The 18,252-nt window shown below is 42.8% G+C and overlaps 1 protein-coding gene across 1 annotated transcript in view; it reads right to left on the bottom strand.

Moving 5' to 3' along the window:
* The window catches only part of HADH (hydroxyacyl-CoA dehydrogenase), a 44,623-nt gene that overhangs the window by 9,705 nt on the left and 16,666 nt on the right, over positions 1 to 18,252 (bottom strand). The window contains exons 2-5 of the mRNA XM_010373207.2: positions 15,385 to 15,513; positions 11,241 to 11,398; positions 5,787 to 5,913; positions 2,034 to 2,123 (exon numbers count right to left, since the gene is read on the bottom strand). Coding sequence (XP_010371509.1) covers positions 2,034 to 2,123; positions 5,787 to 5,913; positions 11,241 to 11,398; positions 15,385 to 15,513 — 504 coding nt within the window. The remainder of the gene's footprint in view (positions 1 to 2,033; positions 2,124 to 5,786; positions 5,914 to 11,240; positions 11,399 to 15,384; positions 15,514 to 18,252) is intronic.

Raw genomic sequence — 18,252 nt, 5'->3', positions numbered from 1 at the left:
ATTTACTATACTTACTATGTGCCAGGTACTGTTCTAAATACTTTAAACAATTAATTTATTCATTCCTCATAATAACCCTGTGAGACAGGTACTATAACTATCCCTATGTGAGGCATGAGGACACTGAGGCACAGCGAGGTTAAGTAGCTTGCCTAAGGTTACACAGCTAATAAGTGCCGGCACCAGGATTTGAACCCAGTCAGGCTAGTTCATACCCTTAACCTTTATACCACACTGCCCTCATGAAGTCTCACTAGGAAGGCACATTCCAGGCATATTAATGTCCCTCTTCTATGTCAGGTGTTGGTAAAGTACAACACTGTAGGCCAAATCCAACCCACAGTCTGTTTTTGTAAGTCAAGTTTTATTGGAGCACAGCCACACTCATACTGCATATACTGTCTATGGCTGTTTTCATGCTACAACAATAGAACTAAGTACTTGCAACAGAGACTGTATGGCTGAAAATATTCACTATCTGGTCCTTTACAGAAGTTTGCTGACCCCTGTCCTATGTGGTTGCCATATGTTGCCCAGATGCCTCATCAAGGGCTTCAATAACTGACCCAGAGAGACCCTCTGAAAGCCCTTAGAATACCACACAGAAAGAGTTCTGGAATGACCTAACGAGAACAACTTAATAAGAACAAAGAGTTATCATCTCTGCAGCTGCTGTGGCCACTCTGATGGAAGACTGAATCATTACTTTGTAAATTAATGATTATGCTGCTGAAGATAATCATTAGCTTTTCCCTATACTTCTGTTTCCATATCTTTTTGTCTTGCACAGATGTTCTTTTCAATACTATTACTACTTTCTTCCACTAACAAAGCATAACTGGGTAAGAAAGTACAATCATAACATCCAATTATTAATATGATTTTAGAAATCTAGATAACTTAAGACTACGGAACTAAACAAACAAAAATTGGGTGTTAAAACATGAGACTCCCTAACAACACTTTACCCATGGACAGGGAAGAGCAGAACACACAAGCCTGCTTTCTTCGGCTGCTGGAGTCCACCTCAACAGATGGCTTCTTCAGATGATTCATGAACAACATGATTTTTCATGAGTTAGTACAGTACTGTGAGTTCAAACTTGAGAATATTTTAGAAAGCAAACATTTGCTATGAGAACTATAATGATATAAAGGATTATGGTTTAAAAAAAAAAGTAGATGACTTATATGTAAATCTTTGTAATGATGTAGCATTTTGTGACAAAACTACTCCTTAACAAAAACTGCCAAGTCATGCATAAGTATAGTCCCTGAGTTTTGGGGGAACTAAAGAAGAACTAAAGCAAATGGAGAAATTTAAGGTAATCAAAATAATTACCTTCAAGTAGGTTATCATTTCAGCAACTGGGATTATTTTATATACAGTAACTGGGTAGCTTAAGAAAGGCGAAAAAAAAGATGGAAGTCAAGCAGGCTTTTCACTAAACCATGCTGCTTCTTGAAAAACAAAACAACAAACAACAAAAACATAATGCAACTTTCCTGTGAGAAACAGGTTCCTTACTGCTACTTTGGCAGGTTGGACGCTTACTGTCCTACCATTTATTTCACCATCTGTAGTATTTTTTGCAAAAGTAAAGCCCTCATTTTCTGTCAGGGATGTATGTGTTTACCAGGCTGTACTTGACACACAGGGTTTGGACTCCCAGCGGCCCAGTGGAAGTTAAAGCTGACAGGGCAACCAAAACCATTTATGAAAATGCAGCCATTCATTAGGAGACAAAAGCCAGGACCTAGAGAGCAGTACTGTGTCTTCTACTCAGCTGGAGTCCTCAGCTCCATTCAGGTCTCAGACTATCCACCTGATGGCCTTAGGCATGGCTTAGGAGTCCAGTTTCCCTGTATGCAAACTAGAATAGGAGGCGTGGACTGCTCTTTACAGCACGTGGACAAGTTTGCAGTATACAATGCTCCCTCTCACATAATTCTATGAGAAGAATTCTACCAGGAATAAGTCAGGGTCCAAGAAGAAAAGAACCACCTCCTTCCTAAGCTACTCATACTCTTACCTTGCAAGAAACAGGATGCTTTCCCAGGGCTTTGCTAAAGTCTACCAAAGATTCAAATGTCTTCTGGCTGGTCATTGGTGTTTTAATGACCTGGAAATGCAAAGCAGAGAATTATGACCAGAGTTAGCAAGCAACTTCAGTAGAATGGTTCAAGGAATGATTGATCAAAAGGTTCCATATAGGCAACAAAAACAGTTTGAGTTTCAGCACAGAAGTAGGAATCTCAAGCCAGAAACAATGTATTTCCCAAAATGACTATTTTAAGACAACAGAGGCCGGGTGTGTTGGCTTATGCCTGTAATTCCAGCACTTTGGGAGGCTGAAGTGGGCAGATAACGAAGTCAAGAGATCAAGACCATCCTGGCCAACATGATGAAACACCGTCTCTACTAAAAATACAAAAATTAGTAGGGCGTGGTGGCATGTGCCTGTAGTCCCAGCTACTTGGGAGGCTGAGGCAGGAGAACAGCTTGAACTCGGGAGATGGAGGTTGCAGTGAGCCGAGATCATGCCACTGCACTCCAGCCTGGGTGACAGAGCAAGACACTGTCTCAAAAAAAAAAAAAAAAAAAAAAAAAGACGAAAAAAAAGACAATAGAGTACTGTAGAATGTACAAAATCAAGGCTTAAAATACAAGTGTGTGTGTATGTACATGTGTGTATAGGACAGTTTTACAGGCTTTGCTGTTGAGACAAGCCTGGGTTCAGTTGCACCACTTACTGGCTGTGTGACCCTGAGTATGTTTCTTGAAACTGAAATGACACTGAAATCTCTCTGTTCACCTCAAGGAGAATGAAATCAGATTGGGAGTAAAGCACAAAGCCTAAGCACAAATGCTCAATAAATGCTGACTTCTGTTATCTAATTATTTGAAGTCTGGAAGTATATGATGGTTGCCCTTCAAGTCCTCTGCACGGGACCTGACCTTCTATTATAGATGATGAGGAGCCCCAGGAAAGTGGAGTAATTTGCCAAAGTGACAGGTCTCCTGGATTCCTACCTGAGTATTCCTCCCATGACTCCACCCTCTGCCACACAGATGCTCTAGAGGCCAGCGGCCCCTTGGCTTTAGAACATATTCATCCTGCTGGGGAAGGCTTTTATTACAGCAAGCGGGGCCTGCTACCTGCTCCAGCAGCCCTCCTGACCTCTGTGAGGTGCAGGCAAGGACACAAGGGCTGCCCTACTGGCTTCTGTAGGGACAGCATCAAGCACAATGCCTCATACAGTCAGCCCTCAGTAAGCATTTACAGAACGCATGTGTCGGGAATTAGATTTTGGTAAATGGAAAGAACCAGATGAAGTTTATATATATAAACTTCATCCGGTATATATATACACACACACATGTAAAATGTAAGGCCAGTAAAGAACTTCAATCAGAGTCGAAGAGTCTACTTTGACCCTTTGGGGCATGTCTTCACTGTGCAAGAGGGCCGTCTGACTTGGTGAACTAATGAGCTAGTGTCTGTGCAGGGATGAAAGGTGCTATATAAATGAAGAAGAGTTCTCACTCCTGTTTCATGTGATCACAGCCTGGGCTATGGTGTCATGTTGTGACATCAAGAGAAGTGAATGGATGGAAACAGAAAAAGACACAGTGAAGATGGAGATGAGGAGGATGAGAAAGACCAGAAGCTACCCTGTGGGTACCACAAATCAAACAGAATCCCAGAGCTGTTTGAAAGGAGGTCTAAAAAGTCTGCGTCAAAACCACAGACTGAGCTGGGACAAACGTTGCTGACTACGGAGTTTTCGAAATAAGTTTTTGGTTTAAAGGAGTTAACAATTGTGAAGGTTTGTTGTTTTGTTTTAAACAGGAGAGACGCATGTTTAGTCACTCATTCATTCAACAAACAGTAATTTGTACAGATATGCTGCTCATAGTTACAACAGAGTCTGAAAAAAAATACATACATATACATTTAAATGAGCCCAGTCCTAAGTAAAGGAGCCACTCAGCTTATTATACAAGTCATTTTGGTGTACACCACCAGCAACACAAGGAAGAGTTAAAGTTAAACAATAAAAGCTGAATAGAGAAGAATACTTTTGCAAAATACTTTCTAGAAAATGGCAGCATTTGCTAAACACCAGCTGTTAACAGCCAACCCACTACACTTCCAAAGACAAAAGCATACATTACCAGATAAATGCAGTTGAAAACATTATTAAAGTAAATCTACAGAATGTGTCTATCTCTAAAACACTTATATATACAATATAATAACTAAAGAAATTAGTCCCTAAGTATTGAAATGTTGGAAATGCATGCCACTTCTGTGCTCTTATCTGCATGCGGATAAATGCTATTTCTTCTGTTCCCCAAACCCCTCGTCTCATTCTTCAACTTCCTCAAAAAATCAGACTTGGGGGATAGGAGAAAATAGGAAGAAGCTGAGAATGTTAGCAAGAGAGAAAAGTCCTATTGCAAGATGGTCGAAGTTGTCACTTGAGAGAAAACTAAAAAAATGGCCATTGTTATGATTTATTAAAAATGCTTATGCTTAGTGGCGGGGGAATGAGGAGGATAAAGGAAGGAAAAGGAGTTGGAAAAGGCAATAAGGAAGAAAACAGATGATACACAATCCCAGAGAGGCCACAGCCAGTCTCTGGAGGTTTACCTGGCCCTACATCACCCGCATGGCAGCATAAGCGTCCCCCACACTTCGCACGGCAATAACTCCTCAACCTCAGAACAAATGCTACTTCAATAGTGGCTGCTTCTCAGACCCTGTAATTAGGGCCCTGTAAAAGGCAAGTTGCCCCATTTCAGGTGCAAATTGCCTACTGTGACTCCAACTCCAACATATTGGAGTCTCCAAGCATTCCAAATAGGATGCTGGGGAAACCCTCCCTGCCTCCCACCTCCACCTTCCAGGTTTGTGGTCAGGAGGCTCAAGGCTATCAGAAGCTGGTTTTATATTTTTACTTGTAGGGTTTTTTTATTTGATATAGGATCCTGCTCCGTCGTCCAGGCTGGAGTGCAGTGGTGCAATCACAGCTCACTGCAGCCTCAACCTCCCGGCTCAATCAATCCTCCCACTTCAGCCTTCCAAGTACCTGAGACTACATGCGTGCACCAAAACACCTGGCTGATTTTTTATTTTTTGTAGAGATGGGGTCTTGCCATGTTGCCGAGGCTGTTCTTGAACCCCTGGGTCTCAAGCAATCCACTTACTTCCACGTCCAAAAGTTCTGGGATTACAGGCATGAGCCACCGCACCCAGTGGGAGCTGGTTTTAATAGCTCTGATCACAACACACAGGAGATGTACCTCATCTGGGGACAATGCTAAGGCACCGTTACATGGGGTCAGAATTAACCCCAGAACTGTGGACAAGCTAGTAGAATGGATCTAATGAGAACTGCATTTACAGCATGGGCAAGCTGACCTCGACGAGATAATATGAACACGTGTAGCTGCCCTCTCCGTGGTCCCATCAAGCCTGTGATTTCTAGTGCTGCCTTCCCATTCTGATGCCTCTCAGCACTGCCCATCAGCTCTGGCACAAATAAGTAAATGACATTCCACAAAGTTAACAGCCCTTCTAGACATCACTAAGCAAAACACAGGGCTTCGAAGAAATAAAGCATACGGGCCTTCCTAGATATGAGGCTCACGGACAACCTTCTACCTTCAGGTTAAAACCCATCCTAGGCAACTGGTGGCAGGGCTGGTGTAACACAGAAAAGCAGGACTGAGAGAGCTGGCAGAGTGGGGAGACACACACAAGCTGATACCCACTGACCTCCACAAGTTTCATCAGGGGCACTGGGTTGAAGAAATGGAGGCCAGCGAATCGGTCTTGTCTGGTGGTGGCATTGGCTATGCTTGTAATTTGCAAGGAGGAAGTGTTGCTGGCAAAGATTGTATGTCTGTGAAGAGAAAATATGGTGGAATATCAGAGTGAATCTCATCTTTCGAAATAGCATGACTCTTGGGTGCAATGCGCGAGGTGACTAGTTACTGCTCCATCTGTTGTCCTGACCCACTGGAGGAATCAGGGAAAAGACACATCTTCATACAACAGGCTGAAATCAAGTGATGCTTCAGTTTTTAAATTTTGAAGTTTGAAGGTAAATAAAATTGGAATTTCCTGTTCCAAAAGGATATTTAACTTTCACCAATCCTTCCTTGATTTTCCGGAACAAAATTTCCCCTACCTACTTGTATCAGTTAACTTCCAAGGTATGTGAGATAACAGGAGGTGGCTAATTAATCAAGCTACTTAACCAATCCCAGTCACAAATGAAACTCTCAGTGATCAAAGAATAATGAAAGAAAGAGACCTAAAAGCAACAAAATTCTAAATGAACACATAAATCCTCAATCAGAAACATCTGATAATAAACATGAATTAAGATATTTTCTTTCAAGTGAAAAGCTTTATTTTTCCATTGGATGGAAATAAAAATTAAAACAAGAAAACCAACATGGTTCAAAAAAATTTTAAGGTTACACAGGTAGATCTGGGGAAAAGATATAGCCATATGCATATATAAAACATTAACTTGTTAATTTAAAAAAATCCATACTGACTTAAACCAAATTTAGTTTTTTAAGGTCACAGTAAAGTGGGGTGCCAAAGGCATGAGAGGAAAAGCTTTTAACAGGCCAACTTCCAGGCTTTCCTGCAGCGCCACCTTGTGGATAAAAACATACAAACCGGTCTGGTGCTGATTCCAACCAAGATGGCCTGTGACAGGGCAGGAAAGGCAAGGACTCCTTACTGACCAGACTTGGGGGTTCCTGCTTACCTAAAAGGCAATACTATAATCTGCTTAAGTCAGGTGTGAGGAGAGGAGGAAGAGAAGGGAGAAGAAACCAGTGATTTGGAAAGGAGGGAAGAGAGGTGAGGCCAGTGTGGGTAGGCAGTGGAGAGACTTCTCTTTCCAGGTAGGAGCACATCTGCCTTCTCCAACAGCTTCCAAAGTAGGCCATTTAAAGGCCAGGTTTTCCTTTAAAAAAAAAAAAATGACATTTTTTAAGGTCTTAACATTTCAGTTTTCAAAGTTTCTTGCTTTGGTCATTGGGGAAAAAAATAGAAACTATTCCCCATTACAGAAGGTAATGAAATAAAGATCCTCTTCCAATAACAATGTGTGTGGCCAACACAAGCACTGTTCAACCACACAACCTGCACCACGAGCACCTGGAACCACAACAGCAGAGCAGAGACAGCGTGGGCCCAAGGCTGAGCCAGCTGTGGCTCCATACTCCCCTTAAGAAAAGAAAGGGTTATTTTAAAGATTAGTATTACAATCGTAATACCCCTTTTCATAGAACGTTTGAAGGGCCATTCACCTGCAAAAACGGGAAACTCGGGCACATTTGGTAAAACAAAGTGACATCAGAGCCCAGTTCCAGGTCTCACCAGTCCAAGGCACTCCAGCACATTTTATCAGAAGGAGGAAATGATCAGCAGACCTCTGTTTCTGCCTCTCCCAACAGGGTCAGGCTGACTCTGTTCCTAAAGGTCTCACACTGTTTTCTCTCAAGACACTGTGTTTACATATTAAACACAGGACTGTCTTTTCATCCACAAAAAAAGTGTACTCTGGGCTGGACACGGTGGCTCACACTTGTAATTCCAGCACTTTGGGAGGCTGAGGTGGGTGGATCACTTGAAGTCAGGAGTTCAAGATGAGCCTGGCCAACATGGCAAAACCCCATCTCTACTAAAAATACAAAAACTAGCTGGGCATAGTAGTGCATGCCTGTAATCCCAGCTACTAGGGAGACTGAGGCAGGAGAATTGCTTGAACTCGGGGGCAGAGGTTTCAGTGAGCTGAGATGATGTCACTCCACTCCAGCCTGGGTGACAGAGTGAGATTCCATTTCAAAATAATAATAATAATAAAACATAAAGTACTCTTATATTTTCCTGGACATACCTGTCTTGAACCATCTTTTGTTTTTCCCATTCTGACACTCAGGTACCAAAAAAACTACTTTTCTCTTAAATGTTCTAAAAGAAAATCGACAACACAAGCACAATGATGACTAGCAATGCCCCCAGACCCTAGCATCAAGAAGACAGGAGGGGTGGTGGAGACGGCAAAGGATCCAAGAGTCTGTACTTTGCCTAAACGGTAAAGTCAGGACTTCTCTCAGGCTGCCTGTGGGCCTGGTCATACTTTTCTTTCCAATTTTTAGTATATGTGCTGCCGAAGCGAGCACGGTCATACTTTTCTTTTCTTTTCTTTTTTTTTTTTTTTTTGAGACGGAGTCTCGCTCTGTCGCCCAGGCTGGAGTGCAGTGGCCGGATCTCAGCTCACTGCAAGCTACGCCTCCCAGGTTCATGCCATTCTCCTGCCTCAGCCTCCCGAGTAGCTGGGACTATAGGCGCCCGCCACCTCGCCCAGCTAGTTTTTTGTATTTTTTTTAGTAGAGACGGGGTTTCACAGTGTTAGCCAGAATGGTCTCGATCTCCTGACCTCGTGATCCGCCCATCTCGGCCTCCGAAAGTGCTGGGATTACAGGCTTGAGCCACCGTGCCCGGCATACTTTTCATTAGTGTGTCTTAGGCTGCTGCTAGAGAAGTCATGTTGCTCTCCAGGATGCAACTGTTTCATCAGGGCTTCCAAAGGGAAATGTATCACTTGACTATATTTTCTTCTCCCATTATAGGATGGAACTGTAAAACCTGCCAGTAAAGTACCTCTCAATACAGCTGTTTAAAAAACTTAGCAAGCATTCAGTAATGGTGGTGATCTAAAACAAAAACAAACAGTGCCAAGAAAGGTGGAGAAGGTCAGAAGCAAAGCCACATCTTCGGTGTGACTATGGGTCATGTCTTCCTTTCACGTCGTATCTGTTTTGCATCAATTCAGGTGAAAGAGCCTAGTGTAGTGCCTGATACACACAGGCACTCAGGAAATGTGAGCTAAATTAAAGGAATTTCCTAAACAACTCTGTACAACAAGTACCAGTGCTGCTGCTCCTATTTTACCCATGGGGGAAGCTAGTGTTGGAGAGTTAGAGTCAGAAAGGTCTGGGAAATTATTTACCCCAAACCCTTCAACTCACATTACAGATGATGAAACTGAGGACCTTTCCAAGGTTGGAGGTGGTGGGGTTCGGCACCAGGCCCAGGCCTCCTGACTTTCCCCAATGATCCTTCTGTAGCAGACACGGACAACGGAGGGCAGTCAGGCCTTTCACTGTCACCAAGAGTGACCGATCTTTTCAATAAAGATCAAACTGCTTGACAAAACTCCCTTTTTTGGGGTGGGTGTTTATTATTCTAAAGGGCTCCCTGCTGGCCTGGGAGCCAGCCCTGGTACCACAAGTTCTTCTGTTTTTGTCAGATGTCTCTGCAGCCTCTAGATGCCTGTGTGAAATGCACAAGGACACTGACTGGCAGTGATGTATAGATGACAGAAAGGCAAGTCTCTTTGTCAGGGGCAGGGCCTCTCTGGCCACGAGGCCACCTATCTCTGAAGGTTGACAATCTGGCGAGCCGGTATGTAAGTGTCTCTCTTTAGCCACTGCCCACTGGAAGTGCCCTGAGAATTGTTTTTGTCATATAATCTTATTCTGCCATTCAATTCCAACCAAGAAGCATGAAGTATAGTCAAGCAAGTCACTAGAACAGCACTGATCAGTGGGTCAGGTGTCACACACTCGAAGGCTCTGGATCCTGAGGTACATTCTGCCAAGAAGAATTCCACCCAGGAAGCCAGGCAGCTAAGAAGTCAATGCTCCTTTAATGCTCCCAAGAGTACTTCGATGGAACCCAGATAAAGCTCAAAACAGGAAAGTCCTCTCTGCCTACAGGCAATCCCTTCAATTACACCATTCTGTTTGCTCCATCCAAAAAAGGAGGAAACACAGAACTGCTGAGAGTCCTTGGCAGACAGTTAAGGACACGTAGGGTACTCCTATGCCCCAGAATAGAGTACAGGAGTACCTTACATGTCCTTAACTGTCTGCTGTCAGATGTCTCTGCAGCCTCTAAATGCCAGTGTGAAATGAACCAAGGAACATATGAGCAGTTTCGTGTTTTGAGGACCCAAGCCTCATCCATTATCTAGCATAGGAGTACTCAAGACCCACACACTTCAAGAAACATATAGGCCTGTCCCTGGATGGACCCCTCCAGGTTACCATGGGTAATTCTACCCTCATTTAGGACAAGGATCAGATCGGGGCAGCCCAAGCCTCGGAAGCAAACTGGGAGTGGGAGGATGAAGGAAAAACGAAACCATATTGGCTCTTCTTGAAACAGCTGAGGGGTAGGAGAGAGGGAGGTGGATGAACTTGGTTAGAGGATCCCTTCCTGGGAGAAGGCAATAAACAACAAGGGAAGTTTAAGGCCCAGGGAGGGATCCCTCAGAACCTGTCAAGAATGTCCAGGGGTCATGAACAGATATATTTCAAAAAAAGACATACAAGTGGTCAATAAACATATGAGAAAATGCTCAGCATCACTAATCAACAGAGAAATGGAAATTAAAACCACAATGAGTTTAGCACCTGATACCAGTCAGAATGGCTTTTATTAAAAAGTCAAAAACAACAGATGTTGGTGAGGATCTGGAGAAAAGGGAACCCATGCATGCTGCTAAGGCAATGTAAAGAACAACCTTTAAGGAAAACAGTATGGAGATTTCTCAAAAACTAAACATAGAACTACCATGCAATCCAGCAGCCCCACTATTGGGAATATATGCAAAGGAAAATAACTTATTCTATCAAAAAGATCCCTACACTCGTATGTTTACTGCAGCACTATTCACAACAGCAAAGACATGAAATCAACCTAAGTGTCCATCAATGGCTGATTAAAGAAAATGGGGCATATATACACCATGGAATACTACTCAGCTATAAAAAAGAATAAAATCATGTTTTTTGAAGCAACATGAACAGGAGTGAAGGCCATTATCTTAAGTGAAACAACTCAGTCAAATACCACATGTTCTCACATATAAGTGATAGCTACGTAACATATGGACATACAGAGGGAAATAACAGATACTGGAGACTCCAAAAGGTAGAGGGGTGGTGAGGGCTGAAAAATTACCTATTTGGGTATAGTATTCACTATGTGGGTGATGGGTATACTAAAAGCCCAGACTTCACCATTACACAACATATGCATGGAACAAAACTGTACTTGTACCCACAAATCTATAAAAACAAAAAATAAAAATGAAAAACAAAGTAAAAAAAAAAAAATTGTCCAGAGGTTACATACTCAGCAGCAAACTTGTCCAGCCTTTTGAAGAGCTCGTTTTTCACCTTCAGATTCTCCACGATGGCTTCCACCACCAAGTCTGTGCTGTGGACAACAGAGGCTGCATCCGTGCTGGTCACTATGCTGCTCAAGGTCTTCTCCACAAATTCACCGCCAGCCTAATGCAGTGGGAGGAAGAAGAGAACATTCACCGGGCTCACTGGAAATCAAGTTCTTAGCTCTGCTCCTCTTAGTAAACTGGGTGTTCAGAGCACCTGTACTGGCCCACCCTATCTGTTCTCAAAGTGTCCACGAAGCCTGTAATTTATCCTTCCACAGCTCCGCACCATCCACTAGTCTTGAGGTGGTGCTGACTATTCATCTCTAATAAAAGCAGAGACTAGCTCCTATTAGAGCAAGGGCAAGAGCCAGGGTAACAAAGCTGACTTAGCATTTATCAAATAATTATTGCCCGTCTTGTGCCTGAAACTGTTGTTTTCGAAACAAGCTAGACACAGCCTCTGCTGCCAAAGAGCCCGCAGTTTTCATTGTTTCCTCATTTTCCTCCTGTGACTCCAGGTTTCCACAGACCTCAAGAAGGACAGAATCGGAGATGGTGCCTCTATAAGCCGCCATTTTATTTCATGATGTAATTTGTCCCCAGGGCCATCAAAATAGTCATAATCAGCAAAGGCATTCAAAATCATCATGGAATAAGCAGCTAGATCTCAGCTGTTCTACAGAAATATTCTACTACCCACATTAAAAAAAGGGAAAAGAGGCAGGGCGCAAGCAGATCACAAGGTCAGCTAATTTTTTTGTATTTTTAGTAGCAACGGGGTCTCACCATGTTAGCCAGGATGGTCTCGATCCACCCACCTCGGCCTCCCAAAGTGCTGGGATTACAGGCATGAGCCTCCACGCCCGGCCTCTTTTCCCTTTTTTTTAAGGTGGCTAGTAGAATATTTCTGTAGAACAGCTGAGATCTAGCTGCCTAGCTACTCGGGAGGCTGAGGCAGGAGAATGGCGTGAACCCGGGAGGCGGAGCTTGCAGTGAGCTGAGATTGTGCCACTGCACTCCAGCCTGGGCCACAGAGCAAGACTCCATCTCAAAAACAAAAAAAAAACAAAAAACAAAAACAAAAAAAAGGGAAAAGACACTCACAGGTAAAATTAATGTTATTTAACCCAATATATCTAAGATGCCATCACTTCAACAGGTAATCAATATTTAAAAACATTGAGATGTTTTATGTATTTTTTTCCCCTATTACAGCTTTAAAATCTAGTGTATATTTTACACTGAGAGCACATCTCTATCTAGACTAGCCACATTTCAAGCACTCAGTAGCCACTTGTGAGTAGCTATTATACTAGTGGTCAGTATAGAGCTAGATAAGCATAGTATGTCAACTAGGCAAAGTGAAACTGACACCTCCCTCCTCAGTAGTGTCCCTGGCAGAGGAGAGAAATCTCAGGAGTATAGACTTCTGAGGAGCAGCTAGCCAGAGCTGAGCAACTTGAGTACAGGGGCCATCCTTTTATCTTTAGGGTGTTGCTCAAAAACAGCCCAAGGAGACAATTAGCTGAAAGTTTGTAAACAAGGGGAAAATGCAGGCTATTTGGGTCAAGCTCACTCTGTCCTAGACTCCAATCCTCAGGCCACGGCTCTTATAATCTCATCTGTCTGGACCCTCCTCATAACACATCCCCTGTGTGGGGTCCCACTATGATTAAGAATATCAGGGACAGGTGGGCCGGATGCGGTGGCTCACGCCTGTAATCCCAGCACTTTGGGAGGCCGCGATGGGTGGATCATGAGGTCAGGAGATCCAGACCATCCTGGATAACATGGTGAAACCCCGTGTCCACTAAAAATACAAAAAATTAGCCAGGCGTGGTAGCGGGCACCTGTAGTCCCAGTTACTCGAAAGGGTGAGGCAGGAGAATGGCGTGAACCTGGGAGGTGGAGCTTGCAGTGAGCCGAGATTGTGCAACTGCACTCCAGCCTGGGCTACAGAGCGAGGCTCCATCTCAAAAAAAAAGAATATAAGGGACAGGTGAGAGAATGGCTTGAGCCTAGGAATTCAAGGCTACAGTGAACTATGATCACGCCACTGCTCTCCAGCCTGGGCAGCAGAGCAAGACCACATTTCCAAAAAAAAAAAAAAAAAAAACCACAGTGAGATACTACTTCACACCTAAGACGACTACAATAAGAAACAAAACAAAACAAAACAAACAAACATGGAAAATAGCAAGTGTTGGCCAGGATGCGGGGAAATTGGAACCTTCGTACACTGCTGGTGGGAATGTAAAATAGTACAGTCACTACAGAAAACAATTTGGTGGTTCCTCAGAGAGCTAAATATAGGATTACCATACAACCCAGTAATTCTATTTACAGGTATATAACCCAAAGAATTAAAAACAGAGACTTCAAAACAATAGTATACCAATGTTCACTGCAGCATTATTCAAAATAGCCAAAAGGTGAAAACAACCCAATTCCATTAACAGATGAATGGGTGATATGGTTTGGCTCTGTGTCCCCACCCAGATCTCACCCTGAATTGTAATAATCCCCATATGCCATGGGATGGGCTCCATGGGGGGTGATTTATAAAGGACAGTTCCCCTGCACATGCTCTCTCTCTTGCCTGCTGCCATGTAAGACATGATTTTGTTCTTCCTTCACCTTCCACCATGATTGTGAGGCCTTCCCAGTCATGTGGAACTATGAGTCAATTAAACCTCTTTCCTTTACAAATTATCCAGTCTCAGACATGTCTTTATTAGCAATGTCAGAACAGACTAATACAATGGGTTAAAAAAAAAAGTGGTATAAATCCAATGGAATACTGAATTGGAATATGATAATAATCCAGTGGAATATTAAGCCATAAACAGGAATGAAGTTGGCTGGCGCGTGGTGGCTCACACCTGTAATCCTGGCACTTTGGGAGGCCAACGTGGGTGGATCACAAGGTCAAGAGACTGAAACCATCCTGGCCAACATGGTGAAACCTCGTCTCTACTAAAAATACAAAAATTAGCTGGGCGTGGTGGTGCACGCCTGTAATCCCAGCTACTTGGGAGGCTGAAGCAGGAGAATTGCTTGAACCCAGGAGTTGGAGGCTGCAGTGAGCTGAGACTATACCGCTGCACTCCAGCCTGGCGACAGAGCGAGATTCTGCCTCAGAAAAAAAAAAAAAAAATGAATGAAGTTGTGACACATGTTACAACATGGATGAACCTTGAAAACTTTATGCTAAGTGGAATAAGCCAGACACAGGACAAATATTGTATGAGTCCACCTACATGAAGTATGAATGTGCAGGCGTAATTAATGCTACTGAATTGTATAGTTTAAAATGGCAAATTTTATGTTATATATATTCTACCATAATAAAAAATTTTTTTAAAAGCATCTAGACATACCACCTTGGATAACTGAAGTGAGAAACAACAAATGCCCTATGCGTACTTTTCTCTGTCTGCATACAGCGAGAAATTCTATCCAAGCCCCAAGGAAATCAATCTTAAGCAACTTTAACAAGATGACAAAGGTAAATTAAAATTTGTTTAGGTGATTTGTGCTGTATTTCTAATTAAATGCAAACTCCTAAGTGAAAGTGCACCGAAAAAGCAGCATGGCCCTCAGTCACCGACTCCTTCTCATCCCACCATGCTGTTTTTTCCCAACCTCTACGGAGTTCCTCAAATTCTTCTATCTCTTCTGTCCTGGAAAGCAGAATTATTCACTCTTAGTTTCTATAAATACCATATTTATTATATCATTCTCTTAACTTGTAGTATAAAAATTATCTTCCCATTTCTTCTTCCATCCTTTTAGCAAAACAAGTGTTCTTCAATTCTAAATTCTCAGTGTTCTTCTAGAATGAGTTCACTACCTTTACAAGCTTTCTTCTCAACCTTAAATCCCACCCAACAAAATGGTTATTTACGTCTCCTGTTTTTAATCAGCACCCCCTGAATGTTTAGTAATTACGTTATTATATTGGTTTAAAGTTATGGAAAAGTGAGTTTTACACCAACAAACTGAAAAAAAAGAAAAAGAAAGCAAGCCAGAAATCCCCCATTGCCCTGCAAATGTAAAGCAATCAGACGACTTGTCTTAACGACATCAATAATAAGAAATTACCTTAGGATTTTCTGCAAACTTCTTCTTTGCCACTTTCCTAAGGCTTTCCTCAATTCCCTTTTTGGATTTTGCCAGAATGTCCTCTGTCTGGTCTACCAACACTACTGTGTGACCAGTTGCTGCAGCAACCTAGAGCAACAAAAGAACAATTTCTTTTTAAAAGAAAGAAAACATCACACACACACACATACACACACACACACACACACACACACACACCCCACCCCAAAAAGCAGTGGCATTTCATATTCCACATGAATTCTACTATCATTCCATTCAAACTACTGAGTGAACATATATGATAAGTCAACATTAACTAAATGCACACTTCCTGCCAGGCACTCTTCTAAAACCTTTATATTGAATACAACAAATTCTCGAAACAACTGTCAAAGGTTAAGAAGCGCCCCTATGGTCACTCAATGGGTAGACAGCAGAGCTGGAATCTGAATCAAAGTCCTGAAGGCTACACTCTAGATACTTCTCTGTACTGATTCTAACACTGCAACTGTTCCATTCAGGGGCCACTAGCTACATGTGGCTATTTAAATTAATTGGAATTAAGTTAAATTAAATATTCAGTTCCTCAGTGGCACTAGCCATATTTCAAAGTGCTTAGCAGCCTGTTCCCAGAGCACCTACTCCCCAGCCACCATCCTTTTCTCCTTGGAGCTGGAGCCCCTCGTGCAGCTTGGCCTCTTGGCCCTTCTCTTCTGCAGCTCTTAAATCAGCAATAGGTAAGACTTCAAACTCTAATAATGGTGGCAAAAAGACTCCTGTCCCCAAGGGCTATTTGGTGACAAGACTCCCATGAAAATGAACTCTTTGGGATCAGCTAATTTAGGATGGGCAATTCCCTGCCTTCACCAAGCCACCCTGGCTGAGGGAGGAATCCTAGGGTACAGGGTATGTTTAGTGAAGCTGCCCAAGCTCACACACAGCCAGCTAAGCGCAGTCACAGTGAGTGACAAATCAATCCCTATTTCATCACTGTCTGGCAATAGCTTCAGCAAGGATCATGGAATAGGTATTGTGGCTAAAAGCAAACCACTGGGTCACCTTGATCACCTTACAGGCACATGTATGTCAATCAGTTCAGGACAGAAGCAAGAGGACAGGCATGACCTAATACAATCATAAATGATGCAAGAGGACAGTAGAACTGAGATGCCCCTCAGGATCCGAGAAGCCCCCTGCAAAACCATTGCTTTGGAACCTCGATGACACCAACAGTGTGCAGGAGAGGGGCAAGTTATCTGGAATGAACCTGCCCAGAGAAGAACAAGGAGATGACAGAAATAGTCCCAAACCATGGTTGTGATATAAGATTTTTGAAGCCAGGCAACCAAAACTCAAAAGCAGAAAACCAATGAGTAAAAGAAACAGAAACAAAAGAGGAAAACCTAAAGGCAAAGATGTTCAAATCCCAAGGCAAGATTTCCAAAGAACAGTTTGGTAAGACAAGTTTTAAATGCAAGGTTATTTCAACTGCACTCATGGCTCCCTGAGAAAGCAGCACACGGTGGGCTCATGTCTGAGCCTGTGCACCCGTAGGCTGCATCAGCACTGTCTGGGAACCAAGGCATGAAAACGCTCCCAGGACCAAAAAGTCTGACAACCAGGACTGGGCAACTGGAACAACGGGGGATGAGTTATCTTGATACAAGGACAGAGGCAAGCAGGAAACCAGCCCATCAGCAGAAACATTCCACAGGCTGCAGGTAGGTAGCAAAGTAAAACAACGTCCCAAAAGCAAAACCCTCATCGATCCAAACCAAGGTTTTCCCCTAAGTGGCAATGGACCAAGGCCCATTTAGTCAACGATTCAAATCATCTGATGCAAATTTGAACCTCCAATTCAATAAACTGTAAAAAAGCAAGAGCAAATTTTGTGCAGAAAAGACTTAACATGGCAGGCCTGAGACTGCTATCCTTAGAAAAAGGCCTGTTAGCAAGGTTGGCCCTTGGCTGGCATCTGGAACTCAGATCTTTCAGGAGGGTTCTCAGCATTCCCTGGTAAGTATGCCTTGCTGTGCCTAGACTGTGTGTGCAAACAATGCAGTTTATGATGCATATCTGCTTTCCTTCTGAGTATGGAATTTTCAAACTTGCCAGGTAGGAGTGTTACATGACCAATCCCAACAAAAAACCTGGACACTCTAATGAGCTCTCCTGTGTTAACAGAAAAAACAAACTGTAAAATATTTTAAAGAGATTTATTCTGAGCCAGTGAGTGACGATGGCCCAGATAACAGTCTCAAGATGTCCTGAGAGAGAGTGCCAGAGGTGGGCTGGTGGTAACATCAGAAATCAATGCATAGAAAGTAAACATTGGTTCAGCCTAAACAGGTGGGATATCTTTAAGCTGGAGCTTACAAGTCATAGGTGGATTCAAAGATTTTCAGATTAGCAATTGGCTGAAAGAATTAAGCTTTGTCTCAAGACCTGAAGTCAGTACAAAAGAATGCTTAAACTAAGAAAAGGGAGTCTGCTGTCACACGATGGTATACAAGAAGTTGGAAAGTAAGCCACATTATAGTAGGTTAATTTTAAAAATCTGTTTAACAAGAGTATGGTTTGCAGGGCATGACTTAATACTTGCCTGGCATGACCTTAGGTCTTGTGTCTACAAAGAGTCTGTTCTGTCAGTCTTTTGGTCTCTATTTTACCGTTAATGCTGATCAGTTGTGCCTAAACTCCAAATGAGAGTTAGAATGAGGTGCCTCTGACCTCCCTTCCCATCATGGTTGGAAAGCTCAATTTTTCTTCCTACTTCAGTTTAAAGGCTGGAGGATTTTCTATAATTTCAGACTCTCCAAAATGCCTACACTTGCATACCTGGTCTAGTGAGAAGACAACAATTGTATG

The sequence above is a fragment of the Rhinopithecus roxellana genome, chromosome 2 (assembly GCF_007565055.1).
Source record: "Rhinopithecus roxellana isolate Shanxi Qingling chromosome 2, ASM756505v1, whole genome shotgun sequence".
Taxonomy (NCBI): Eukaryota; Metazoa; Chordata; class Mammalia; order Primates; family Cercopithecidae; genus Rhinopithecus; species Rhinopithecus roxellana.
This window is presented reverse-complemented; position numbering and strand designations above follow the sequence as displayed.